General features: G+C 43.1%; 1 protein-coding gene across 2 annotated transcripts in view; it reads left to right on the plus strand.

The window, feature by feature from the left end:
- Nucleotides 1–27,569, plus strand: part of si:dkey-202l22.3 (7 transmembrane receptor domain-containing protein) — a 45,424-nt gene that overhangs the window by 8,853 nt on the left and 9,002 nt on the right. The window contains exons 2-4 of one of the 2 annotated variants that reach the window (XM_057839690.1): nucleotides 1,465–1,930; nucleotides 5,198–5,595; nucleotides 20,928–21,071. In XM_057839690.1, coding sequence (XP_057695673.1) covers nucleotides 1,471–1,930; nucleotides 5,198–5,595; nucleotides 20,928–21,071 — 1,002 coding nt within the window. In that variant the 5' untranslated portion in view covers nucleotides 1,465–1,470. Of the gene's footprint in view, nucleotides 1–1,464; nucleotides 1,931–5,197; nucleotides 5,596–20,927; nucleotides 23,453–27,569 lie in introns of those variants that run through there. The other variant, XM_057839689.1, reaches the window with a different exon arrangement.

Raw genomic sequence — 27,569 nt, forward strand, 5'->3', positions numbered from 1 at the left:
GCTTGAGAACAATTATTAGAAAATGGAAGACATACAAGACCACTGATAATCTCCCTCGATCTGGAGCTCCATGCAAGATCTCACCCCGTGGCGTCAAATTGATAAAAAGAATGGTGAGCAAAAATCCCAGAACCACACGGGGGGGCCTAGTGAATGACCTACAGAGAGCTGAGACCACAATAACAAAGGCTACTATCAGTAACACAATGCGCCGCCAAGGACTCAAATCCTGCACTGCCAGACGTGTCCCCCTGCTGAAGAAAGTACATGTCCAGGCCCGTCTACGGTTCGCTAGAGAGCATTTGGATGATCCAGAAGAGGACATGGAGAATGTGTTATGGTCAGATGAAACCAAAATAGAACTTTTTGGTAGAAACACAGGTTCTCGTGTTTGGAGGGGAAAGAATACTCAATTGCACCATACCCACCGTGAAGCATGGGGGTGGAAACATCATGCTTTGGGGCTGCAAAGGGACCAGGATGACTGATCTGTATAAAGGAAAGGATGAATGGGGCCATGTATCGAGAGATTTTGAGTGAAAATCTCCATCCATCAGCAAGGGCATTGAAGATGAGATGTGGCTGGGTCTTTCAGCATGACAATGATCCCAAACACACAGCAAGGGCAACAAAGGAGTGGCTTCGTAAGAAGGATTTCAAGGTCCTGGAGTGGTCTAGCACGTCACCAGGTCTCAACCCCATAGAAAATCTGCGGAGGGAGTTTAAAGTCCGTGTTGCCCAACGACAGCCCCAAAACATCACTGTTCTAGAGAGGATCTGCATGGAGGAATGGGCCAAAATACCAGCAACAGTGTGTGAAGAGTTACAGAAAACGTTTGGCCTCCGTTATTGCCAACAAAGGGTGCATAACAAAGTATTAAGATGAACTTTTGGTATTGAATACTTATTTTCCACCATGATTTGCAAATAAATTCTTTAAAAATCAAACAATGCGATTGTCTGGGTGTTTTTTTTTCACATTCTGCCTCTCATGGTTGAGGTTTACCCATGTTGACAATTACAGGCCTCTCTAATATTTTCAAGTGGAAGAACTTGCACAATTAGTGGTTGACTAAATACTTATTTGCCCCACTGTAAGTCTGTTGGGCTTATTTTCAGACAGCTATTTTTCTTATTTCAAGAAATCAGTTTCACTTATTCACGTATATACAATGGTGTCTCAGGACACCATTGTATATACGTGAATAAGTGAAATTGAAGGTGTGCCTTATACTCTGGAAAATACGGTTATAGAAAATAATATCTCTGCTGTTATTGAATTTATGTAAAGGAGGAATTTTCTTCCCTGGTACTATCATCCTAATGAAGTTAGTAAATCAATTTAGATATCCATGAAGTCCATTTAATTTGCTGTAGTTTAAGCAATTGCCTTCAGCAGCAGCCAATGAGTCTGACGTGAGTCTATCTGACATGATTAACAATGGCTTCATCATGCTTTTTCAGGTAATCATGAACATCCTAACCAAAGAAAACTTCAGCATGAGCGGCGAGATCCATCGAGCGGGCCAAAGCGTTCTTGAAGGATACGAAAGTCAGGCACTGAACCACAGCGACCCGTTGGACATGTTCATCGGCATGGAGCTTTTGCTTCGTTTCAAGCCTCTCTTCATGCCTCTTTACTGCCTCGTGGTTGTCATAGCCAGCGTGGGGAACACTTTCCTGTTGACTTGCATCCTGGTGGACAAAAAGCTCCACAATGCTACTAACTTTTTCATCGGTAATTTGGCTGCTGGAGATTTGCTGATGTGTTTGAGCTGCGTGCCGCTGACCATGTCGTACGCCTTCGACAGCCGGGGCTGGGCTTTCGGGAGTCCTCTGTGTCATCTGGTGCCCCTAGTTCAATGTGCCACTGTCTTTGCATCAGTGCTTTCCCTCACTGCCATCGCGGTGGACCGATATGTTGTCATTGGTAAGAACGTTGAATGGAAATCATGCCACCCCAGTTTCTAAGTGTTCAGTTGCTTCTTATGTTTCCTGCGTAGTACCTCTGTTTACCGCATGACGAACACGTAAAATGGGTAAACACAAAAATAAAGATAACACAGTAAATATTGCTATGTTGATTCACTGATTTTTACTGATGATTTGTCTTAATATGTGGTTACCCACTGCACATCGTTAGCACTGCTTGCCCACTCACACTGCCCAATCATACCTAAACCTGTCCTGTCTTCCCGCTTCCTGTCCTATCGTTTATTGCATGCTGTCTCTTTGGTACAGTGGTATGAAAAAGTATCTGAACCTTATGGAATTTCTCACATTTCTGTATAAAATCCCCATGGAATGGGATCTGATCTCTGTCAAAATCACACGGATGAAAAAAACTGTCTGCTTTAACTAAAACCAACTAAAAATTTATAGGTTTTCATATTTTAATGAGGATAGTATGCAAACAATGACAGAAGGGGCAAAAATAAATAAGTGAATCACATTTAACATTTTGTGCCCCCCCCTCCTTTGGTAGCAATAACTTCAACCAGATGCCATCAATCAACAAAATATTTTTCCAAAACTTGTGGAATGTCCAAGTGCCTTTTTGCGGACATTAAATGAGCAACAACGTTTTTTAGACAGCAGTGGCTTCCTCCCATGAATACCATTCTTGGCCATAGTTTTACATTGAGTTGATGTGTGCACAGAGATATTATTGGACTGTGCCAGTGATTTCTGTAAGTCTTTAGCAGACACTCTAGGGTTCTTTTTACCTCTCTGAGTATTCCGTGCTGAACTCTTGGTGTCATCTTTGGTGGACATCGACTCCCTGGGAGAGAAGCAAACGTGCCAAACTCTCTCCATTTGTAGACAACTCCTCTGACTGTCGATTGCTGAACATCCAGACTTTTAGGGATGGTTTTGCATAGTTTCCCAGCTTTATACAAATCAACAATCCTTGATCGCAGGTCTTCAGACAGCTCTTTTGACCGAGCCATGATGCACATCAGACAATGCTTCTCATCAAGACAATTTAGTAGGCAGGGCAGCTAACTCATCAGTGATTGGGCACACACCTGACTTAAATTGTTTGGTAAAAACTGGTTTCAATTGCTCTTAAAGTCTCTTTAGGCAGAGAGTTAACTTACTTATTTTTCCCCTTTCTGTCATTGTTTGCATGCTATCCTCATTGAAATATGAAAACCTAGAAATGTTTGGGTGGATTCAGTTAAAGCAGACATCTGTGTGATTTTGACAAAGATCAGATCACATTTGATGGTGATTTTATACAGAAATGTGAGAAATTCCAAAAGGCTGATACTTTTTCATACCACTGTACCAAAGGGACAGCATGCAATAAACAATAGGACAGGAAGCGGGAAGACAGGACAGGTTTGGGATTAGGCAGTGTGAGTGGGCAAGCAGTGTAGACACCCAATCCATTTTTTTAAAAAGTTGAAAAATACTTGTCTTTATTAAATGCTATATTGAGTGAGTCCCGTCAAGCTGCTCACTTACACACAATGAGTTGCCACAGCAACTGTTTAAAAAGTTAAACAATGTTGATGCATGCAGCGTTTTGAAATCTCGGCTTACCAGCGCCTCTGGCAAGATCAAAGCTCAACTGTCTGTCAATCATTGTTAACTTTAATAAGCAACTCAAATACACTGCCTGACCATCAAAGAGCAGAAAGAGGGAGGAAGGGAGAGTGAGACTACGCGATCGGCCTGGGACACCTCATCTGTATTTACTTTTTAATTGAAAAACAATCCGCGATGGACTGAGGGCGCAAAGTTTGAAGTGCATAGTAGCGAGGGAAAAAACAACTTCGGGAGCACGTCAGAATACATGAAAAAAATACAAACAAAAATGGCACGAACAGAATCGGCAAGCGAACCAAGGGGAAGGTAACAATGGCCAGAAAAGGCAAAAACAAAAAATAGCAAAGTCCAACAAAAATACTAGCACAACAACAAAGTGATAACAATTAATACAACCGTAAGCAGGCAAGAGATCTCGAGACGACGCACACAGCGGTAAGCAAGCAATAGTCCAACACTCGCAGATGGCAACAGGCGTCCTTTAATATTGAGCATTCCTAATGCACCACAGGTGTGTCGCACGGCCCCGCCCATCCGGCTCAATCAGGGTCTGAATCAAAAAAGGAACTGAGAACGCACACAAACATGACAGATTATGTTAAATGGGTACACATAGTATCGTATGAAAAATTATTGAAGGCCATTAAATCGAATTCAATCGGTGAAATGTAATATTGGCAAATATTGCACCATTGTCCTTGTCCAAAGAAATCAATAACCTATTGCATTGACAATAAATTAGTGATTTACGCCCCTATTGCTGTCTGCTGCCAACATTTTTAGATACAGTGGGGCAAATAAGTATTTAGTCAACCACTAATTGTGCAAGTTCTCCCACTTGAAAATATTAGAGGCCTGTAATAGTCAACATGGGTAAACCTCAACCATGAGAGACAGAATGTGGAAAGAAAAACCCAGAAAATCACATTGTTTGATTTTTAAAGAATTTATTTGCAAATCATGGTGGAAAATAAGTATTTGGTCAATACCAAAAGTTCATCTCAGTACTTTGTTATGTACCCTTTGTTGGCAATAACGGAGGCCAAACGTTTTCTGTAACTCTTCACACACTGTTGCTGGTATTTTGGCCCATTCCTCCATGCAGATCTTCTCTAGAACAGTGATGTTTTGGGGCTGTCGTTGGGCAACACGGACTTTCAACTCCCTCCGCAGATTTTCTATGGGGTTGATATCTGGAGACTGGCTAGGCCACTCCAGGACATTGGTTGACTAAATACTTATTTGCCCCACTGTAGTTTAACATAGCAGTCTATCCTTGTGTCCCATCATATAGTCACAGTGAAGACAGTGGAAGGCTTTTGTTTTTCTCATCGCCGACTCTGTTTTTCTATTCATCCTGTTCAATATGTTATCATGTTTTCTTGATGGTTTGTTCACAGAACCTTTTTCATCTTCCACTTGTGCTGTGTGTACTCTTGCTTGATGCATAAAAACCCAAATTATAGAGCTCATACTCCCTGCACTGTGACAACAAGAGAACAATTGTCTATAGCGGTGTGCAATTACACTGCATTCTACTGTAGTATAGTATAAACACATTCACCAAGGTAAAATGCATGTGCCTCGCCCCTATTACACTCCTAATCTTCTGTCATTGCTATTTTGTGGTCCTTCCATTCAGCTCACCCAGTGCGTAGGAGGATCTCATTGAGGGGCTGCGGTACAGTGACAGTGGCCGTGTGGCTTTTATCGCTGGCCTTGGCTGCCCCTTCATCGTTCTACACGCGTTACTTGGACCTACGGCCCACTGGGCTCAACCTGGTGGTTTGTGAAGAATTCTGGCCAGAAGGCAGCAACCTGCGGCTGCTGTACTCCTGCTTCGTCCTCATAGCCTCCTACATGATCCCACTGCTATCCGTCAGCATCTCATACTGTGCCATCAGCGTCAGCCTGAAGCGTAATTTCGTGCCTGGGGAGCAGACGGGCAGTAAACGCCACTGGAAGCAAAAGCGGAAAAAGACCTTCTCTCTTTTGGTGGCCTCTGTTCTGGCATTTGCTTTGTGTTGGCTTCCTTTGCAGGTAAGATTATGCAGTCTCTGTATTTAGGCTTTAATGTTTTTCATGGCCCATTTGGAAACAGATTAGGGCAATCTAAACCATCAACGGGATTAACTGTCCATAAAAATATGTGCCTTCTAGACAATACCATTAGAAGATTATTGTTGTCACCATTCAGATATTAGGTCAGTAATGGACCATGAAAATGTGGAGATCATCAACATACGGGTCATGATTTCTGAAGAGCAATCTGTGCCACAATAACGTCATACTTCCCTAAGAATATGATCAATAGCTACTTAATGTAGCATTTATGTGCTTTTGTGACAGCAAAAACCAGTATGTTTTTATTTTTTTAAAGACCCTGTAACTTTCAGGGTCTTTGAAATTAAAAAACAAAACAAAAACGAAAAAAAAACACTTGTATGCCGTAAGTCTTTTTTCTTTTGGGCTTTTTTTCTCATTAGTGTTGTTTCTGTCAACAATGACTATAGCGAAAGTATTTCGTCGACGAACTATTTTTTCATGACAATGACGAGACTATAACAAGCTAAGAAGTTGTCTTGGGAGACTAAAACATAACGAAATGAACAGTGTGCATTTGTTGTGCAGCTAACATGGCAGGATGTGTCTGAGGAGAGCTTTTCTACATGTCTGTCCATGATCAAACAAGAGTAAATACTCCTTTTTTTTTAAAAAAAGTTTGTAGTGTGTACTTTGTAATTGCTGTATTCGTGGCTATATTTAACACAAAGTTGCAATTTCTGATGGGGTGGAAATTTGACAGCACACCAGGCACACGAAGAGGCAATAAGCCGAGTATAGCGCTCTCCCGGCGGTGGGGGTGGGGGGTGCGACAAGCAGCCTATCGTCGGCTGAGTGTCATTCTTGGTGGACAAGGAGTATGTCAGCCACAAAATGCAAACCACCTTCGTATTAAAACGTGTGGCATGATCCCAGTATTTGACATACCGTAATTTCCCGAATATAACGCGCACTTTTTTTTCCCCAAAATCAACTTGTAAAATCATGGTGCGCATTATAAACGGGTACATGGATGGAGACAAAAATATATATATATTACATATGTATATATATATATAAATCTCTATATATATCTCTATATACAGTGCCTTGCAAAAGTATTCGGCCCCCTTGAACCTTGCAACCTTTCGCCACATTTCAGGCTTCAGACATAAAGATATAAAATTTTAATTTTTTGTCAAGAATCAACAAGTGGGACACAATCGTGAAGTGGAACAAAATTTATTGGATAATTTAAACTTTTTTAACAAATAAAAAACTGAAAAGTGGGGCGTGCAATATTATTCGGCCCCCTTTCGTTAATACTTTGTAGCGTCACTTTTTGCTCCAATTACAGCTGCAAGTCGCTTGGGGTATGTTTCTATCAGTTTTGCACATCGAGAGACTGACATTCTTGCCCATTCTTCCTTGCAAAACAGCTCGAGCTCAGTGAGGTTGGATGGAGAGTGTTTGTGAACAGCAGTCTTCAGCTCTCTCCACAGATTCTCGATTGGATTCAGGTCTGGACTTTGACTTGGCCATTCTAACACCTGGATACGTTTATTTTTTAACCATTCCATTGTAGATTTGGCTTTATGTTTTGGATCATTGTCCTGTTGGAAGATAAATCTCTGTCCCAGTCTCAGGTCTTGTGCAGATACTAACAGGTTTTCTTCCAGAATGTTCCTGTATTTGGCTGCATCCATCTTCCCGTCAATTTTAACCATCTTCCCTGTCCCTGCTGAAGAAAAGCAGGCCCAAACCATGATGCTGCCACCACCATGTTTGACAGTGGGGATGGTGTGTTCAGGGTGATGAGCTGTGTTGCTTTTACGCCAAACATATCGTTTTGCATTGTGGCCAAAAAGTTCAATTTTGGTTTCATCTGACCAGAGCACCTTCTTCCACATGTTTGGTGTGTCTCCCAGGTGGCTTGTGGCAAACTTTAAACGAGACTTTTTATGGATATCTTTGAGAAATGGCTTTCTTCTTCCCACTCTTCCATAAAGGCCAGATTTGTGCAGTGTACGACTGATTGTTGTCCTATGGACAGACTCTCCCACCTCAGATGTAGATCTCTGCAGTTCATCCAGAGTGATCATGGGCCTCTTGGCTGCATCTCTGATCAGTTTTCTCCTTGTTTGAGAAGAAAGTTTGGAAGGACGGCCGGTCTTGGTAGATTTGCAGTGGTCTGATGCTCCTTCCATTTCAATATGATGGCTTGCACAGTGCTCCTTGAGATGTTTAAAGCTTGGGAAATCTTTTTGTATCCAAATCCGGCTTTAAACTTCTCCACAACAGTATCTTGGACCTGCCTGGTGTGTTCCTTGGTTTTCATAATGCTCTCTGCACTTTAAACAGAACCCTGAGACTATCACAGAGCAGGTGCATTTATACGGAGACTTGAATACACACATGTGGATTCTATTTCTCATCATCAGTCATTTAGGACAACATTGGATCATTCAGAGATCCTCACTAAACTTCTGGAGTGAGTTTGCTGCACTGAAAGTAAAGGGGCCGAATAATATTGCACGCCCCACTTTTCAGTTTTTTATTTGTTAAAAAAGTTTAAATTATCGAATAAAGTTTGTTCCACTTCACGACTGTGTCCCACTTGTTGTTGATTCTTGACAAAAAAAAGAAATTTCATATCTTTATGTTTGAAGCCTGAAATGTGGCGAAAGGTTGCAAGATTCCAGGGGGCCGAATACTTTTGCAAGGCACTGTATATACACATGTACATACATATGCGATATATATATATATATATATATATATAACCATTTCGGTACGTGACGTTACCATTTTGTCTCGGTAATACTTTACTCTAATCGGCCGAATGATTTCGTCTGTGTTAAATTCTGGTTTTTCCACTCTTCATAAACCACAGAATTTAGTTTCTAAAATCAGCTGAATCCTGAATCTGTATGCTATAAAGCAGGGGTTGGAACCCTATGACACGCATGTCAGAACTGGCACGCGAAGGGTTAACCAGTGACATGCGAGCGCATGGCAAAATAAATTTTTAAAAATGCGCCTTTTTACTTTAAATTAATGCATTTTCAGTTGCGCACCCAGTTACTTAGGGGCTTTAAGGAAGCGCCCCTCCCACCTCCTCTGCATATGGTACTATATGCGAGCAATAATGGATTGTGAGCACAACTCCAGCTCTTCATCAACTTGTCGACTCCTGCGCTCGTCTTTTTTTTTTTCTCTGCGCACTCAATTCAGCACAGGCTACTAATGTGTCACAAAGCCAACCAATCAGAGTGCTGGCAGAAGTACACTGTGTTACCAATCTGCACTTTTGGTAATAGCAGTGCTTTCATAGCCTGGTACACCAGACTCACCGCTGTTCCAGCTATTCTCACAGTGTTTGAAATATACAGAGAGAACAGTCTGGCCGCGCAAGGCAAGTGCTTTCATCTCTGCACCGTAGTGTGGAGTGGACCGGCGATTAACGTGGCTCGTTGTCGTCGATTCGTCAGGTGCTTACAGTACTTCGGAGAGGTGGCAATGTGTGTAAAAACACAGTGGCTTTTTGCTGGAGACTTTTATGAACAAAACAAAAACCAGAGGAGGACACGGCGGCTTTTCACTGCGCTCTCTGCACAACTCTCTCTCAACACCGTTCTCTCTTTTCCTCGCCCAGACTAGTGTTGTATCGGTCGCGAACGATTCGTTCTTTTTGAGCGAATTGTTTGGGTGAACGAGACCGAACTAATCACCATCTGCACTGATTCGTTCTATGAAGTTGGTGCTTGTTCTCTGCGTGGGAGGGCGTTGAGCAAGCGGCAGCGTCTTCTGACATCGCACATGACCAATCAGACGCCAGCCTCATCGCGGGCAGGGGAGGGACCGGAAACAGAATCAGGGTGTATGTCACTCACTTCCACGTGTGGCCAATGAGCAGCCAGCGTGCAGGCAGGGGGGCAAGACTGAGTTTTGTCACTTCCCGTTCAGTGACTCGGTCCTCCGGTTCCTGACCTAGCTTGCTGCTAACTTGACTTTTCAGTAATGACTATGCGGTGAACGAATCAAAAAATGAAAGGAAAGGACTTTGTCACATATTTGTTAACGTGGAGCCTATCAAATGCAGCTCAAAAAGACAAAAACACCACACAAATCTAGCGAGCATGGTTTAGTGTACTACTTTTCTCAACAAACTCGCGACTACCTATTACGACATACTATCAAATTTACAGTAATTTAAAACACGGGTAGCTACGAGGCAAGCAAAAGCTGAGCTGCGGTTGCGTGACGGCAATGAAGGGGGCAAAGAACTGTCACTATAAGGAGGCTTCATGGCAGCGATATTTACCTCATATGTGCACAGAAAAAAAGAAAATTTAGTATGATAACCATAATACTGATTTGCAATGAAACGGTATATACATGTCCATTTTTTCCAAGTGTTTTATTTTTTTTTTTCGTGTCAGGTGTTGGTTGGTTTGACAAATTATGTCAATCCGTCCATCATGTGCTACACAAGCGCCCCAAAACAACGCACATGGACAGGGGAGATGTCGCAATATGTCTACATTTTTCTTAACAGACTAATGAGAGTAGAAAGGCGACATCCTAAAGAGCAAGCAATCATTTCTCGTCAGCATTTGACGATCTGAGATGCGGGGACAACAGGGGAGTTGACCGGATTATTTTATTTATTAATACCAGTGCAAAAATTAAATACGATCATCTTAATACTGGTTTGCAATTAAACTGTCAAATATCAAAATGTAGTATTGTCTTTATTTCAGAGCAGCACATTCGACAACTAGCTATTTACACTTATAGTTTTAACAATAGTAACTAAAAATAAGAGCATAAAAACAAAAATACAACAGAGCGAGAGGTAAATATGATGTGTTGGTCGTTCCATATTTAGAAATTAAACTTTCGATTTATTTTTATTTTCGTGACAGCAAGCATGCTGCGTTGGCTGGTAGCAGCAGCATTGTCAATGTGATTAAGAACATGCTAAAGTCCGTGCGCCCCCGACCCCAACCCCCCGCTCCCCCCACAAAAGGAAAATGTTTAACCGTGTCCTCAATCGAAATGCAAGCACGAGCCATGACTTTGATCCCATTAAACTAGGACAGACGACGCGGAAGTTCTCCCTCGCTTTTGCAGCAGCGGGAGGGAGACGAGGCTGTCTGTGAAAGCAGAATGATATTGCCTGTCACTCATTACTGAAACTACGACGAGCGGTCAATGAGGAGCCTGTGTGCAAGAGAGAGGGAGGGACCAAGAATGTCACTTCCCGTTCAGTTATACTGCGAAGCGGTCTTTGGTGATTCGTTCGGCAACGTCACTTCCCGTTCACTAACCGAACGATTCATTTGGGCGGGGAGGGAGATGAGGGGGGCGAACGATTCGTTGAACGATTCGTTTGAACAAATCTTTTTACTGAACGATCCGGAATGGATTCGTTTACTCAAGTGAACGACAGATCCCGTCACTAGCCCAGACACCCACTTCTTCTACGCTTAACTAGTAACCCGGTCATATTGTAGGGGACAGCGGCCCCTTGGGGATGCCAGTAACAACTGGTAGGCTAGTTACTTCCGCTAGCTCTGTTTGTGCATTGTGTGTCGCACAACAAATGCCACTACAAGACAAAACATGAAGATTCATGGAAAACAGGGCCAGGGATCATATTAAGGTAGACATCTTTCATATTAGTAATATAATATCTGAAATCGTGCATAGAATTCACTGTTTTAAAGTGATCCTCTAACTTAAATACATGTAGGCTTTAATAAACCACAATTGTTCTCTTGTACTAAAATATGTTGTTAGAAACACATAAAATGTTAGATCAATGGCAATATTTTATCATTTTTAGTCCATATTTTGACCGTTAGTTGGCGCCATGGTGTGCGGGCTCGCAGTGATGACGTCATTGGCATCTTTCGTGTTCAACAATTGCTTATTGCTGCCTAAACTCGCGAAGTAAAATGCCACAATGTGCTGCTTTTTTTGGATGCAATTCCCAGTCAAATGGAAACAAGGGGAGTGAAGTGAGTGGTCAAGGTGGAATTATTATTTTTAGTGAATAAATGTGCATAAGTGGAAGGTTCTCCCCCTTTTTGGTCCCTGTATGCACGTATCCTACCCACCACGCGTTACAACTAGCGCATGAACATTTTTCCTGGATCCTCAGTCAAGTAAGGGATCCGTCTATTTTTTTTTTTTTTTTTTTTTGATTCGTCGGTCCCACAGCGGCTTTTCGGATCAGTATATTTTATGGAATCGACGGCCTAATAGCAGCTGCGACATTGCCATGGGATCGGTCTAATTCCTGGATCTTCGAGTAAGTAAAAAACTGACAGGGCTCAGAGAACAAACGGACCCAATAATGCAGTGCTCAGAGCAGATTTATTAACAATGGTTCTGAGAGGAAGAAGTCTTGGCCCTTGGAGAAGCACGGAAGGCTGTTCGAGCAGGAGGGGGACGAGCAAGGCGAAGGCCCAGGCAGGATGCGTCTAGATCCGGTCCTGTAGCAGGGTTCAGGTCACAGAGAAAAGGCAGAGGCACAGACGAGGAGCAGGCTAGAGGCAAAAATCCACAAGGTCAAAAAGGTGTATCAAAGGCAGAGGCACAGACGAGGAGCAGGCTAGAGGCAAAAATCCACAAGGTCAAAAAGGTGTATCAAAAATCCGGCAAGACAAGGTAACTAGAAACGCTCGTAAGTTGCAGTGAAGGCTAACAAACTCGCAATGGAGCAGAGGGCTGTGTGTGCTTATGTAGGGAGGCTGTGGTAATGACCAGGTGTGTGGAATGAGTGCTGATGACTGAGGGGGAAAAAAAAGGAAAAAGTATACAGGCCTGCTGTGGGGCTCTAACAGAACCCCCCCCCTAGGGACGGACTCCGGACGGACCAGGCGCGTCTGGGTGGAGTCGGTGGAAGTCCCGAATGAGGTCCGGGTCCAGGATGTGAGAGGAGGGGACCCACGAACGTTCCTCGGGGCCATAGCCCTCCCAGTCAACGAGGTACTGGAAACCACGACCCCGCGGTCTGGATTTCAGGAGTCTGGTCACGGTGTAGGCCGAGCCGCCGTCAATCAATCGAGGAGGCGGCGTGGGGGGAACCAAAGGGCTCACACAGACCGGTTTTAGTTGTCCAACATGAAAGGTCGGATGGACCCTCATGGTCCTGGGGAGTCGCAGCCGTACAGCCACCGGGTTGATGATTTTGGAGATCGGGAAGGGGCCAACAAACCGGGGAGCTAGTTTGCGGCTCCCAACCTTAAGAGGGAGATGTTTGGTTGACAGCCACACCTTTTGACCCACCTCGTATGTCGGGTTGCTCGAGCGATGACGATCTGCCATCCTCTTCATACGGGCTGCGCTCCTGATGAGACTGGCTCTGGCTTGGCTCCACACCCTCTTCTTGCGGCGGATCCACAACAAGGCAGAGGGTACTCGTGTTGGTGTCTCTGTCTGTGGGAACAGAGGGGCCGGATACCCAAATACAACATGAAACGGGGAAAACCCCGACGAAGAGCATGGCAGGCAGTTGTGGGCAACCTCAACCCACATGATGTTTTGGGCCCACGTAGTGGGATGTTTGGAAACCAAACAGCGCAGAGTGGTTTCCAAATCTTGATTCATTCTCTCCGCTTGCCCGTTGCTCTGAGGATGGAACCCTGAGGACAGACTGACTGTGGCACCAATGAGCCCACAGAATGCCTTCCAGAAACGAGCCACAAATTGTGGCCCTCTATCAGACACTACGTCAGACGGAAAGCCATGGACCTTAAATACCTCGTCAAGCAGAGCGCTGGCAGTTTCTTTAGCGGTGGGTAGTTTAGGGAAGGTGATGAATCGGACCATCTTTGAAAATCTGTCCACCACCGTTAACACGGTGGTCTTCCCCTGTGAGGGAGGCAGTCCGGTAACAAAGTCCACCGAGATGTGTGACCAGGGTCGCGTCGGAACCGTCAAAGGGAGCAGTTCGCCCGCAGGTGACCTCCTAGGCGTCTTGTTGGTGGAGCAGACCACACACGCCGCCACATAATCCCTAACGTCATTCTTCATGTGCGGCCACCAAAATTTTCGGGCCAGGATAGCCAGCGTGCGTCTGCTCCCTGGATGGCCTGCAAATCGGGATGTGTGGCTCCAATGAATGACCTCCCCTCGGAGGCCCTGCGGCACAAACAGCGACCCTGGGGGGGTACCAGGTGGGTTGGTCAATCCCTTGGTGGCCTCCTGGACCTTCTTGATGATCTGCCACTGGAAACCCCCCACCAAGCATGACTTGGGAAGGATGGGTTCGGGTTCCTCCATGTGTCCCTCCGAGGGAAACACCCGGGAAAGGGCGTCTGGTTTGGTGTTCTTGGCACCGGGTCTGTATGACAAGATGAAATTAAAGCGTGTGAAAAACAAGGACCACCTGGCTTGACGGGCGTTGAGTCTTTTGGCTGTTTTGAGGTGCTCCAAATTTCTGTGGTCTGTCCACACAACAAATGGCTGTTCAGCCCCCTCTAGCCAGTGTCTCCATTCTTCTAAGGCCACTTTGATGGCCAATAACTCCCGGTTTCCCACGTCATAATTTCTTTCTGCATTGGTTAGTTTCTTGGATAGGAACGCACATGGGTGGATTTTTCCTGTAAGGGGAGATCGCTGGGATAGCACAGCACCAACTCCGGTGTCTGAGGCGTCGACCTCGACTATAAATTGGAGAGCTGGATCAGGAAATCTGAGGATCGGAGCGGAGGTAAAAAGCCGTTTCAGTCTACAGAAGGCCGCCTCGGCCTTGGGGTCCCACTGAAAACGACACTTGAGAGACGTCAAACAGTGTAGCGGTGAAGCCACCGAGCTGAATCCCCTTATGAATTTTCTGTAGAAATTTGCAAATCCCAAAAAGCGTTGTACCTCCTTACGTGAACTGGGCCTCGGCCAATCCTGGACAGCTCGAACCTTTTCTGGGTCCATGCGTATTTCCCCTTCTGCAATGACAAAACCTAGGAACTGAACAGATGGTTTGTGAAATACACATTTCTCTGCCTTGACAAAAAGGCCGTTTTGTAATAATTTTTCAAGAACTGAGCGAACATGTTTGATGTGGGTCTCCAGGTTGGGGGAATAAATCAAAATGTCATCCAAATAGACGAAAACAAAGACATTCAAAAATTCCCTCAGAACATCATTGAACAAGGCTTGGAAGACAGCCGGGGCATTTGTCAGGCCGAACGGCATGACCAAATATTCGAAGTGGCCAATGGGTGTGTTAAAAGCGGTCTTCCACTCATCCCCCTCCTTTATGCGGACAAGGTGATATGCATTGCGCAAGTCAAGCTTTGTGAAGATTTGGGCATCTTGGAGCATCTCAAAAGCAGATGACATTAACGGTAGTGGGTACCGATCACGGACAGTTATTTCATTGAGCCCACTATAATCAATGCAGGGACGGAGTGACTTGTCCTTCTTTTCGACGAAGAAAAACCCAGCACCGGCAGGAGAGGAGGATCTCCTGATGAGCCCTGATGCTAACGACTCATTTATATACTTTGTCATGGCCTGGGTTTCTGGGCCGGACAACGAGTACAAGCGACCCCTGGGGGGGATTGAGCCCGGTTGTAGGTTTATGGCGCAGTCGTGAGGACGGTGTGGGGGGAGGCTAGAGGCCTTGAGCTTATTAAACACCTGCTTGAGGTCATGGTAACAGGCCGGGACCTTATCGAGGTCAGGGAACTCAGCTTGTTTTTCTTTCTTCGTGATAAATGTGGTGGAGGCTATCTGGGCTGAGTGAGTCTTGTCCGTCTTCGCCGTACCGTCTGTCATGCACGTTCCGTCACACGACAGGCTCCAGGAGACCACCCCCCCGGTGTCCCAGTCAATGTGGGGGTTGTGTCTTTTCAGCCAAGGCAATCCGAGGACGAGTGGTTCGTTAGGGGAATGGTACACATGAAAACTGATATTTTCGGTATGACGACCCGGAAATTCCATTTGGATAACGGGTGTGCGGTGCGTTACCCGCCATAGAGGGCTTCCGTCCAGGGCCACGGCTTCCAGAGGAGAAGGTATTTCGATGAGCTGCAATCGAAGTCGTTTAGCCAGATCCATGTTTATCAGGTTGGTGTCTGATCCCGAGTCAATCAGGGCTTCCTGTTGGAGAGAGAAGGCATGTGAACTTAAAACCACTGTGGGTTGAACCCGTGAAGTTATCCCCAAGGAGATGGCGCGACTGATGGACACTTTGTGTTTGTGTATGGGACTATGCCTCTTGTTGGGGCAATTAAGAGCGAAATGCCCGGGTCTCCCACAGTACAGACAGAGCCTTGTCGATAATCGGTGATTGCGCTCCTCTACGGACAACCTAGTTCTGCCAATCTGCGTCGGTTCTCTCTGGGTGGGGGATGTGGCCTCAGCGCCCCCACGGATAACTGGGGTCACAACAGGGGAGCTGGCGGAACGAGGCCTCCACTGGGCGATTTGATCAGACACCTCTATGGCGGTATTGATGACCTCATCTAGTGTTGAAAAACGGCACCTGAGTGCTATCTCCATTCCAATTTCTGGGTCAAGTCCAGCCTTGAACGACGATAACAGGGCCTTGCTACCCCAGCAGGATTCGACCGCCAGAGAATGAAACTGACTGACATACTCCCTGATGGGTTTTCGGTCTTGCCTCATCTGAAGGAGGAGTGTGCCGGCTTCCTGTTCGCGTAGTGGGTGGTCATAAATTTTCTTCAGCTCCGCTGCAACGAGTTCATATGTGGCCAGAAATGGAGAATTCTGCTCCATTAGGGCATTGAAGTAGCCCAACGGCGCACCCTCCAGGAGATTTGCTAGAAAGGCGATCTTGGCTGTCTCCTGGGAAAAACGACAGGGCTGAGAAGCAAAAATTAGTTTCAACTGGTTAAAAAAGCTTCTACACGTTGTTGGGTCACCTGAGTATCTTGAGGGTGGTGGGATGTTGGGCTCTGACCACATTTGTGATTCCCTTTCAGCAGCGGGTTGATTGTGGTATGAGGCAGCCATGTGGGAAAGCTGAGACACACTTTGGGTCAGAAAAGACAGGAGCTGCTCATGCTCACCTAATCGTTGGCCTTGGTACTTGATGGCCTGCTCATACCGGGAAGAGTCTGCTGGGTCCATGTTATGGCGAGTTTGTTCTGACAGGGCTCAGAGAACAAACGGACCCAATAATGCAGTGCTCAGAGCAGATTTATTAACAATGGTTCTGAGAGGAAGAAGTCTTGGCCCTTGGAGAAGCACGGAAGGCTGTTCGAGCAGGAGGGGGACGAGCAAGGCGAAGGCCCAGGCAGGATGCGTCTAGATCCGGTCCTGTAGCAGGGTTCAGGTCACAGAGAAAAGGCAGAGGCACAGACGAGGAGCAGGCTAGAGGCAAAAATCCACAAGGTCAAAAAGGTGTATCAAAGGCAGAGGCACAGACGAGGAGCAGGCTAGAGGCAAAAATCCACAAGGTCAAAAAGGTGTATCAAAAATCCGGCAAGACAAGGTAACTAGAAACGCTCATAAGTTGCAGTGAAGGCTAACAAACTCGCAATGGAGCAGAGGGCTGTGTGTGCTTATGTAGGGAGGCTGTGGTAATGACCAGGTGTGCAGGACAGGTGTGTGGAATGAGTGCTGATGACTGAGGGGGAAAAAAAGGAAAAAGTATACAGGCCTGCTGTGGGGCTCTAACAAAAACGCAGATTTGGATTACTATTGCTATCTTTTTTGTTGACTATTCTTCGTGGGAGTTTTCCCCAAATCATACTAAATAATTAAAGCACTATGGCACGCTACAGTGACGACAGTGACTCTGACGCGGACCTTACAACAATGTTGGGAGTTCGTCAGGGAACGCATGTTTGCTTACTACTGAGCTCCCTAGTGAAGAGTGGTCAAGGTGGAAATATATTATTTTTTGTGAACCAATGTGCATAAGTGGAAGCTTCTCCCCTTTTTGGTACTTTTGTACATGTATCCTAGCTACCACGCGTTACAATGTACAAGACATGGATTACACAAGGTGTGCTCTTTGGCCTGTACTGTAAGCATACGACAGCTCTGGATGCTAACAATCTATATGATTATATTGGGATAAGTTTGAAAACGCAATATGCTTACCTTGAATATCTGCTAATAAAACCGGACAGCATACACTCTCGCTCCCAACCGGACTTCCCAACAGGACTCTCTCGCATCACCAGTTTTGCCCAACTTTTGTCTTATCAGGTATTTGCTACACACATTTTTCCCTGAAGCTCGTCTTGTGCTGTCCTGCTCTTCACTTTTCAGATATGGTTCAAATAGGAAGGGTAGAACTGACGACAGCTAACAAGTGACACGCTGGAATATCGGCAACGGGACCAGTGACGTCACGCACTGCGACGTAACAAGAATGGCGACCTGTCACATAAAATAATTTTACAAACTTTATTGAAACAAAAACATTAAGAGGGGTTTTAATATCAAATTATTATAACTCATACTAACATGTATCTTTTAAGAATTACTTGTTTTAAAAACAGAGGATCCCTTTAAGTTGCTAGTGAACAAGACAAAATGTAACAGTCGGCTGTTCTGACTTTGAAGGTTAAAACAGCCCGCTCTGTACTGTGTAAGAGACCTGGACTGAGAATCACACCTGTTCCCCTTTTCCTTTTTCCTTCTGTTTGGGGGGGGGGGGGGGGGGTAATATGTTTACAAAAGATGATGCTGCTGTAAAGCTGTTATTACTGTTGTACATATTTTCATTTTTCGATATTTTGTACAATATGCATTTGTTTTTTTTAGTTAATTGATTAATAAAAATGGTAGTTATTCGGTTTCAATGTATGTCCATGTTGTTTTGTTGTTTTGGAGTAAAATTTCAGCTCTGTTGGATATAAAAGTTCGGATGTCCATCCATCCATCCATTATCTTCCGCTTAGTCCGGGGTCGGGTCGCGGGGGCAGCAGCTTTAGCAGGGAAGCCCAGACTTCCCTCTCCCCAGCCACTTCAGCCAGCTCCTCCGGCGGGATTCCAAGGCGTTCCCAGGCCAGCCGAGCGACATAGTCTCTCCAGCGTGTCCTGGGTTAACCCCCGGGCCTCCGGTTAGCTTCTGCAGCTGGGGGTTGGACCGCCCGCCTTTGGCTGCCGCCCAACTCTCTACGCACCCGACCCCTTTGGCCCCTCCCACAGGTGGTGAGCCCATGGGAAGGGGAATACATGTTGCCTTTTCGGGCTGTGCCCAGCCGGGCCACATGGGGACAGGCCCGGCCACCAGACGCTTGCCTTTGAGCCCCACCTACAGGCCTGGCTCCAGAGGAGGGCCCCGATAACCCGCGTCCGGGCAAGGGAAACTGGAGTTCATTTCTTTTTCTCATCATAAGGGGTCAGTTTGAGCCATGCTTAGTCTGGCCCCTCACCTAGGACCTGTTTGCCATGGGTGACCCTGCCAGGGGCTTAAAGCCCCAGACAACATAGCTCCTAGGATCATTGGGACACGCAAACCCCTCCACCACGATAAGGTGATGACTCACGGAGGAGAAGTTCGGATGTGTGTCATTAATCTTGGTGTGGCAACTGATTGACAAGAAAATTTGAAAGTGGCACTCCGCGCCAAAAAGGTTGCTGACCCCTGATATAAAGCAATGCAATTGTGAGATGCTTACCCGGGTGACTTCACATTCGCATTCATCCTAAACCCGAGACTGGAGCCGGAAGTAACTCATTTTCATAGCGTGGGATTCAAAAACTGAATATATACCGAATTGGCCCGAATATAAGACGGTGTTTTTTGCATTGAAATAACACTGAAAAAGAGGGGTGTTGTCTTATATTCGCGGTCTAGACATTATACCCATTCACGACGCTAGATGGCGCCAGATATCATTGAAGCGATGTTCTGTCATGACAGATCTCAGCTACTCTCCCCATTCACGACGCTAGATGGCGCCAGATATCATTGAAGCAAGCGATGTTCTGTCATGGCAGATCTCAACTACTCTTTTTTGCTTAACCAGTTTGCATTATTTTATTGCAATGTTTTTCCTTATTCAGATTTGTTTCAAGACTACAGTTACAGTTAGACTCTACTTTGATGGTTAATGGAGTTATTGCAATTTTGTTGTTTTATCACAATAGATTGGTGTATTTACATTTCAAAAACAAGAAGCCATTCATTTACGAATGCGATTGTACTTTAGTTTACATATTTAAATGTTCAGATATTAAGATTTGAATGAGGCAAAATAACATGCTTTTCCTCTCAAATATATTGTTATAATCATTTGTTTCGGATTTACTGTAATTATTTTCTGTATAAAAATTTGGTGTTCAAAAAGCCTTTTTTCAAACTTGAGTCTTGAAAAAGAGGGGCTCGTCTTATAATCAGGGCCGTCTTATATTCGGGCCAATACAGTAAAACGATCGCTTCCACACACATCCAAGCGGTCCATTTCATTCAGGAGCATAAAACACTGCTTGAAATATGAAATAAACATGCTTTTTGGTGATATACGCACTTAAGGTTTTTGTTTTACTTGTATAAACAAAATAATAATCGGGATTTTATAAGGGAACGACTCGCTGCTCATGGAGACTCATATATGCCTAAGGGAGGTGCCTGTTTTGGTGTTAGGTCTCTAAAAATATTTGGAATATTGAATGAATATTTTAGGTTTTTGAAAATAGACTCTTTATGGATCAGCTCCGTGTCCCGTCAACTGATAGTGAAGTCAATGGTTTGTGTGACATGTGACATGTTGAACCCCCTCACCCCCAATTCACCAGTGTCCTCTCTAGGCTTGCTTGTTTTGCAACACACAGTAAGATTTTTTTTTATCATGGCAAGTGAGAATATGCAATGTTGTTTTAGCCTTTAAAGGTCTGTGCTGAGCGATCATCACAGATAAAATGTAACTCGTAGCGTTAGCTTTGCATGCACGTTAGCATTAGGCTAGTGAAAGTAATGTACTGTTTTGCTGCTTAGAGTGTATAATCACCAGGTAGTTGACGTTGTCTTTGTGGACACTAGAATATGTGCTCGTCTGTCAATGTTCATTGTTGGAAACTTATATTTATTTTTTAACTAAAACTTTTGATTTTTAGAGACAAAAACATTTTGAGTAAACGGTGACTAAAACTAGACAAAATTAGTTTCGTCAGCAAAACCAAAGACAAACACATTTTAAAATATGACTAAGACTGTGAAGTATTTTCATTCAAAAAACTTGAAGACAAAAATATAAAGGGCTGCCAAAAACAATGCTGTTTTTAATACATGAAATAGCTTTGAAGATAAGTTCTTTGTGCAAGGTCTGAAAACAATTTCATGTTGAGTTGCTGAATTCTTGGGACAGTGATTGTTTTCCCGTTATTTCCAGGTGCTGAACCTGTTGCTGGACCTGGACCCAGACTGCGACATCATCGGAAAGCGCTACGTCAATATCCTACAAGTGTGCTGTCATTTAGCAGCAATGAGCTCAGCGTGCTACAACCCCTTCATCTACGCTTCGCTGCACAGCAAGGTACGCAAACACCTGAAAGGTTACCTGTACCCTTGTAACAACCGAAGGATGGTGCAAAGTTCCTTGTCTAAAACCTGAACCCATTCATCTGCAATGTGAAGAAACCTTTTCCAGAAACCAACTTGGAACAATTCATGCCACCCCATTTTTATACCAGTTTGACTTAGAGAAGAAAAGGGGAAAAAATCAGCGGTATATGAGGGTTATTGGAGTGAATGTGGACATTAAACAAAAAGCACCCAAAGAAAAATACTCTGCTGCCCAACCCAGACCTCGTGATCAGATGTCATGAACTCTTGGAGAAAAGATGCCTGACTTCACAAGATCTAGCTGTGGAGCAAATTCAGTGCACTTGGATTATGATCACATGCATTTAAAAAAAAAACAAAAAAACATTCCTTTTTGGTATTCATCACTGCATTCACCTCTTTTAGATAGTTAAGCCCTACGTGTGTGCTGGGCTCATGGTAAAGACACTGGGCTCATGCTAAAGTGTCGTTATACAAACTTGTTCATGTGAACTTTGTCCAGTGGTTGTCAAATGTTTTACAGAAAATACCACCTTAAAGAATACTTGGCTCTCCAAGTATCACGATTCGCCAACATTAGCTGATATTAATTGCGCTAGATGTCACATTGTGAAAATGAATGTGTCGTCTAGTGCTGTCATTAGCACTGAAACATGCTTTCACTCTCAGTCCTTCTAGTTCAAATGAATTGGACATCCATTGCTGCCAATGGCAGACAATGTGTTAAAATATATTAGTGTCGTTGGCGAAAATGTTCGGAAAAGATGACTGAGGTTATAGTTACAGTATTTTATAAGCCACAGTTTGTGCATTATTGAAAAAAAGTAATGAAACTGTATGTTAAATTGTGTTACACTTAAAGGTTGTTCCTAAATATTTTAAAAGAAAGTTCTTAAACATTAAATGTGAATCTTTTGTAGTTTTAGTTGAATACAACTGAATTGTACTTGATGAATGTATTCTAGTGGATGAAAAAAGACTTTGAACATTTAACACGGTCAATCTTTTGCGTACCGCTAGAGGGAGCCCTCGTACCACGAATGGTACTTGTACTACACTTTGAGAATAATTGTGTTAGTCAACGCTGCATTACTACAACTTTCTTGACTTTACAGATTATTTCTTTCTGTTCACTGTATTTATTTGGAAGCTGAAAATCCTGTGGAGGCGGGATGTTTTGGAAAAAGTCCTTTTCAACCTATTCAACGGAAGCGGTGAGATAGGCCATAGGTCACCCACAATTGCTATTAACTGGAAAATGGCTGAATAAGGGTAACCATTAATTTGTCATAGTTATGGTTATTTCTATCGTGCATGAAAAACTGGTGAAACAAGCGATGGCTTTAATTATAAAATCTTACATACGGTAATTAGTGCTGTGCTTGTTTACAACACACCGGATTTCATTACAGTGTGACTTGAATTCTAATCATGGTTTAGTGTCCTAAAAGGCACTTAAGGCACTCTATCACAAAAGTCTACAACCCTAGTGTTTTCAAACAACAGATTTTTGTCATGTAAAAAAATATGTCCATGATAAATGCTGTCATTTCAATCTGTAACCTGCACAACACAATTGAGGAAAAACATACAAAGTGGAACATCAGAATTTGATCAGGGGATAATCATCGAATCATTAATCATTGCCAATGTTTGTCTACTGTGTCGAGACACGACCCCCTGCATGGAGTTGTGCATCAGCAGTAGCCAATGTTGTCACCTCGCTAAAAATCCACTTTAATGCCTGTTGCCTGGCAGCTCTGAAAGTGAACCTTGAGACAGCATTTAGCGCTCCTCAAATTAGATTTCGCCGTCATTTTCTTTCAGGCACTCACTCTCCGCATGAGTCCTTAGGAGTATGAAAGAAGTGCTGCTGTATATTTAATGCTTTTTTTCACAGCAGCATCATATAGACATACAAAATGTCCACACAATGTCAGACTTGGCTATTGTTATACAAAAGTGAATTTAAAAAAAAAATGTGGGAGGAAGCTAAAATAAATCACAGAAAAGGCATATGAGTAAAACATGCAAAACAAATCCTCACAGGAAGGCTGGATGTGAGATTTGAATCCTGAACCCATACTGTGAGGTAGTTGCAACATGCTGCTTTAATCTGGATTTTTGATTTATTCCATCCTTTATATAAATAGTGTAAATAGAATAATGTTTATTCAACAGCAGCATACAAGTCTGTATATTAAAACAACATCATGTTTTGTCGTGCTTTACTTTCGGAGCAAATCATTTGTACAAATCTTCACATGATGATGTATCTCATTGTATATGCTGTTACGCTTTTAGACTAATATTCGTAACACACGTAGACTAATGATTGATAATGATTTGAAAAGTCGGTAGTCACTTGTTTCTAGTGAGATGAAAGTGGAAAGGCGTGCCTTTCCACTTTCATCTCACTAGAAACAAGAAAAAATGGATTCTTAAGTTCAGAATTTTTAACTTTAGCGGGGGTTTAATTAGTCGGCGGAGTTGATTTTTAAAAATTCTGCGCAGTTTGTCAGATATTTACTAGTTTCAGGGCTCCAGAGTGGCTAAGCTAGCGTGAGTCAATGGTACAATCTTTGCAGGCCAATATAAAACTATATTAACAGCTCTAAGATAGTCAAATAAATTAAATATGCAGATCATTGTTCGAAATACACATGCAGCCGAAAGAATGCCACACAAAACTGCCGTAATTCATCTAATTCTGCAGGGCTATTTTTTTTTATGCGTAATGCGACCACTAGGGATGGGAATTGATAGGATTTTTACGATTCCGATTCCATTATCGATATACCTAACCAGTGTTGTTAATTTTACTTTAAAAAAGTAATTAATTACAGTTACAAATTACTTCTCCCAAAAAGTAATTGCGTTAGTAACTCAGTTACCTGAAATTAAGAGTAATTAGTTACTTGGCAAAGTAACTAGTGATAATTTTCATGTTTGTTTTTTTTTCTCCCAAAAAAAAAAAGGTCACACAATGTGAAGTTTAAAGGTTTTTGGGGACAATAGGCCCTAGCCCAATTCTTTACCCTCCACTTAACTAGACACAAGGGTATTGCGATAACTAGATAGTAACCTTTGCTATGTGTGGAAGTAATTAAAAGTTGTGAATCAACCTCTAAAGTTGTTAAAATTGCTCCCGCTATTGCATTAGTTCCCTTCTGTCTACTTTCAACATGTGTAAGTTTTAAAACTGTTTCATCATTTAGAGATAGATTTAAGTCAAGATTTTGCCGATTTAGGACCAGGTTCGCTAGGAAGGATCTCTACAACAGAGCCTTCCTGAGAGGTCTACTGCTTTAAGATGGCGGCTGTTTACCAACGCATGTAGTCCTTAAAACATGTTGCCAATGCAGCCGTGTCTATCATTTGCATCTAGTTCTATAATATGTGATATCTACCGTATCATGTGGGCGTAGTTTGTAGGCTACAGTCAGGTAATATTGGAGCCACCTAGCATCGCATTTGCAACGGCGTCTTCCCCACTCCTGCTCTGCTCTCTCGTCTCCGTGAGTCCGTCTCTCTGACATTTTTCATTCAACCAACTTAGTAACGCATAGTAACGCACGCCTTTCCCGCCTCAGTAATGGTAACGGAATTGTCAAGCTGAGAAAAGTAATTAATTAGATTACTCACTACTGAAAAAAAGAACGCCGTTATATTGTAACGCCGTTATTAACAACACTGTACCTAAGCGATTCGATTATCGATTCTAATTTGGGGAAAAAGAAGAACAAACGTTTTGATTGGCATCGAGTTTGTTTAATCAGAAGTCACAACCTTACACACTCACAACAGGTCAAAAGAGGCCCAAAGTCTCAATGTTAACTGTAGAAACAAGTAGCAAATACACAAGAATGTGTAAAATTTTACTGAAACATTTTTCTAATAGAAATATTTTTAAAAATTGGTATACATTGGAGTATAGGTCGTTGTTCTGCCTTTGGCAATATATGTTAAAGTGCATTATTTACCATTATATTGAAATGCATGCGTTTTCGTTTTTAGCGTGCTTTCACGCTCAAGTGGGGGCGCCCTTGCGCTTCCTCACGTGAAGAAGAACGCGCTCACGTGAAGAAGACTGCGCTTACACGCGAAGAAGTGCAGCAACAAAGCATCCAAGCGAGTGAGCGAGTTATTGAGAGAGGGAAACACTGCTACGAGTCTACGTTCTTTGTTAATGTTTGTAAAATATCTACAGAGACAACGCCTGTATCTATCATCTTTTGTGTTGTTGTTGTGTGTTTCCACTCTCGATCGGACCCTTAAATCCAGTTGTGTAGTGGTTTGAACGATGTGCTAATGCTAGCGAACGCATGCTAACCGTTTGTGTTATTACTGTAATAGCAGCTACTCATCGCTGATTTACGTTGATGCAAACCTGTTTGTTATTGGGGACAAAATTGATTTGTTTCATTTCTATTTTTAGTTTCACTCTTCAAGTAACGACGGCTGAATAAAGTCAGCATATTATACCAACATCTTCTGCATTGTCATTTAGGAGTTTAGGTCGCTGTATAGCCAGGACTTAGTCTTAGCGTCTCGGTGAGTACAGTACAATCATATTCCCTCCTGACGCAGTGAAGACACACTTTCGAGCGTTTGAACCTACGTGCTGTCTTTGTTATGTTTACGGCTGCAATGCTCGTGCTAAATCATTGTAACTAGAGATGTCCGGATCGATAGGGATGCCGATCGATCCGGACATCTCTAGTTACAATGATGATGTCCGATCACGTGATTTTCAAAGTATCGGTATCTGCAAAAAAAATATTCACCATGCCTTTTTAAAATATATAACTATATATATATATATATATATATTTTTTTTTTTTTTAAATTAAATAGTTTTCTAATTGTATTTAACGTTACAGACATAATATGTTACACTCATCCAGAGTCTTTAGTTTAGGCTTAAGGTATGGTTATCAAATTTATCCCGATAACGACGGTAATTAATTTTGTTTAAAAATGTATCACGTTAAAATATTTAACACAATTAATGGATGCGCTGCACGACCCACTCACGCATTGTCGCACTCAATCTGTAATCGCGACATTTTATCTATATCGAGAGATAAAAGGCAGCGTAAAATGAGAAGAGAGAATTTTGGCAGCCGTTGGAGCCTTTTTTAATTGGCTAAAGCCTTACATTCCCTCTCCCTATGATTAGAAATATCATGGGAAGCAATGTGGGGAAGCAAGGTAGCAATTGATCTTTTTCTTCACACCTTATGTTATTTCCCAACGCAGAGAAGATATAGCAATTGTTAGCACTACGTACAGTCATGGTTCCACTTCCCATCATGCATTTGGACATAGCTACAGTATCATTTACTGAAAGCTCAACAAATACACTAGATGGCAATATTTAGTCTCAATATACAAAGTCACAAGTCTTTCTATCCATGGATCCCTCTCACAGAAATAATGTTAATAATGTAAATGCCATCTTGAGGATTTATTGTCATAATAAACAAATACAGTACTTATGTACTGTATGTTGAATGTATACATTCGTCCGAGTTTTATTCATTTTTTTCTCAATGCATTGCCAAAATGTATATGACCGGGAAAAATTATCGGGAATGATTGGAATTGAATCGGGTGCAAAAAAAAAGCAATCGGATCGGGAAATATCAGGATCGGCAGATACTCAAACTAAAACGATCGGGATCGGATCGGGAGCAAAAAAACGTGATCGGAAAAACCCTAATTGTAACCTTTCATTTTCACCTTCTTTCCTGGTGAAGTGTAGCCAAACTTTGGAGCGAGTGGGTCTTGGCGCCATGCTTGTTTGTTGCATCTGGACAACAAAACACGTCATGTGATGACGCAATACACGTCTTTAGGAATCGTTAAAGGGATCATTAAGGTTTTTTCATTGTGATGTCGAGGCCTCGATACACTAGTAACCTGTTCGGAATTGGAATCGGATTTCGATTCCCATCCCTAGCGACCACAGTAGAGAGAAGTACAGGGTGTTCCAAAATTGTTGACCCCATTCTAAATGCCCATATCTCGGAAACTACCTGATGGATCTTAATGAAACTAAATACACTTTATGTTGAAGGTTGGTTAAATTTACAAAGAAAAGTACAAATATTTGTTCGTTCTATGACAGATTTTCATAAATGTTCAATATAAGCGCCGCCTGTCACTCTGCACACGTCGAGTCGGTATTCGAGTTCGTGCCAAATTCGCATGTCTTCGGTAACAGTTTCCAGTGCAGCTGTGATTCTCTGTTTTGTTGTTTAGTTGGTGCCTTCTTTGCAAAATTTCTGAAGAAGGCACATTGCACTGTCTTCGGTGATTAAGTCTAAGCTTACTCTAACACGCAAAATGCTTTTTCTTTTGAAGTGAACGGCATTTCTTAACCTGAAAAGATAGAATGGCTATTTTTTGGGGGGAGGCATCAAAAGACATTTTGACCTCCAGCAAACCTGCCTTCTTGTAAGCG

The sequence above is a fragment of the Corythoichthys intestinalis genome, chromosome 6 (genome assembly GCF_030265065.1).
Source record: "Corythoichthys intestinalis isolate RoL2023-P3 chromosome 6, ASM3026506v1, whole genome shotgun sequence".
Lineage (NCBI taxonomy): Eukaryota > Metazoa > Chordata > Actinopteri > Syngnathiformes > Syngnathidae > Corythoichthys > Corythoichthys intestinalis.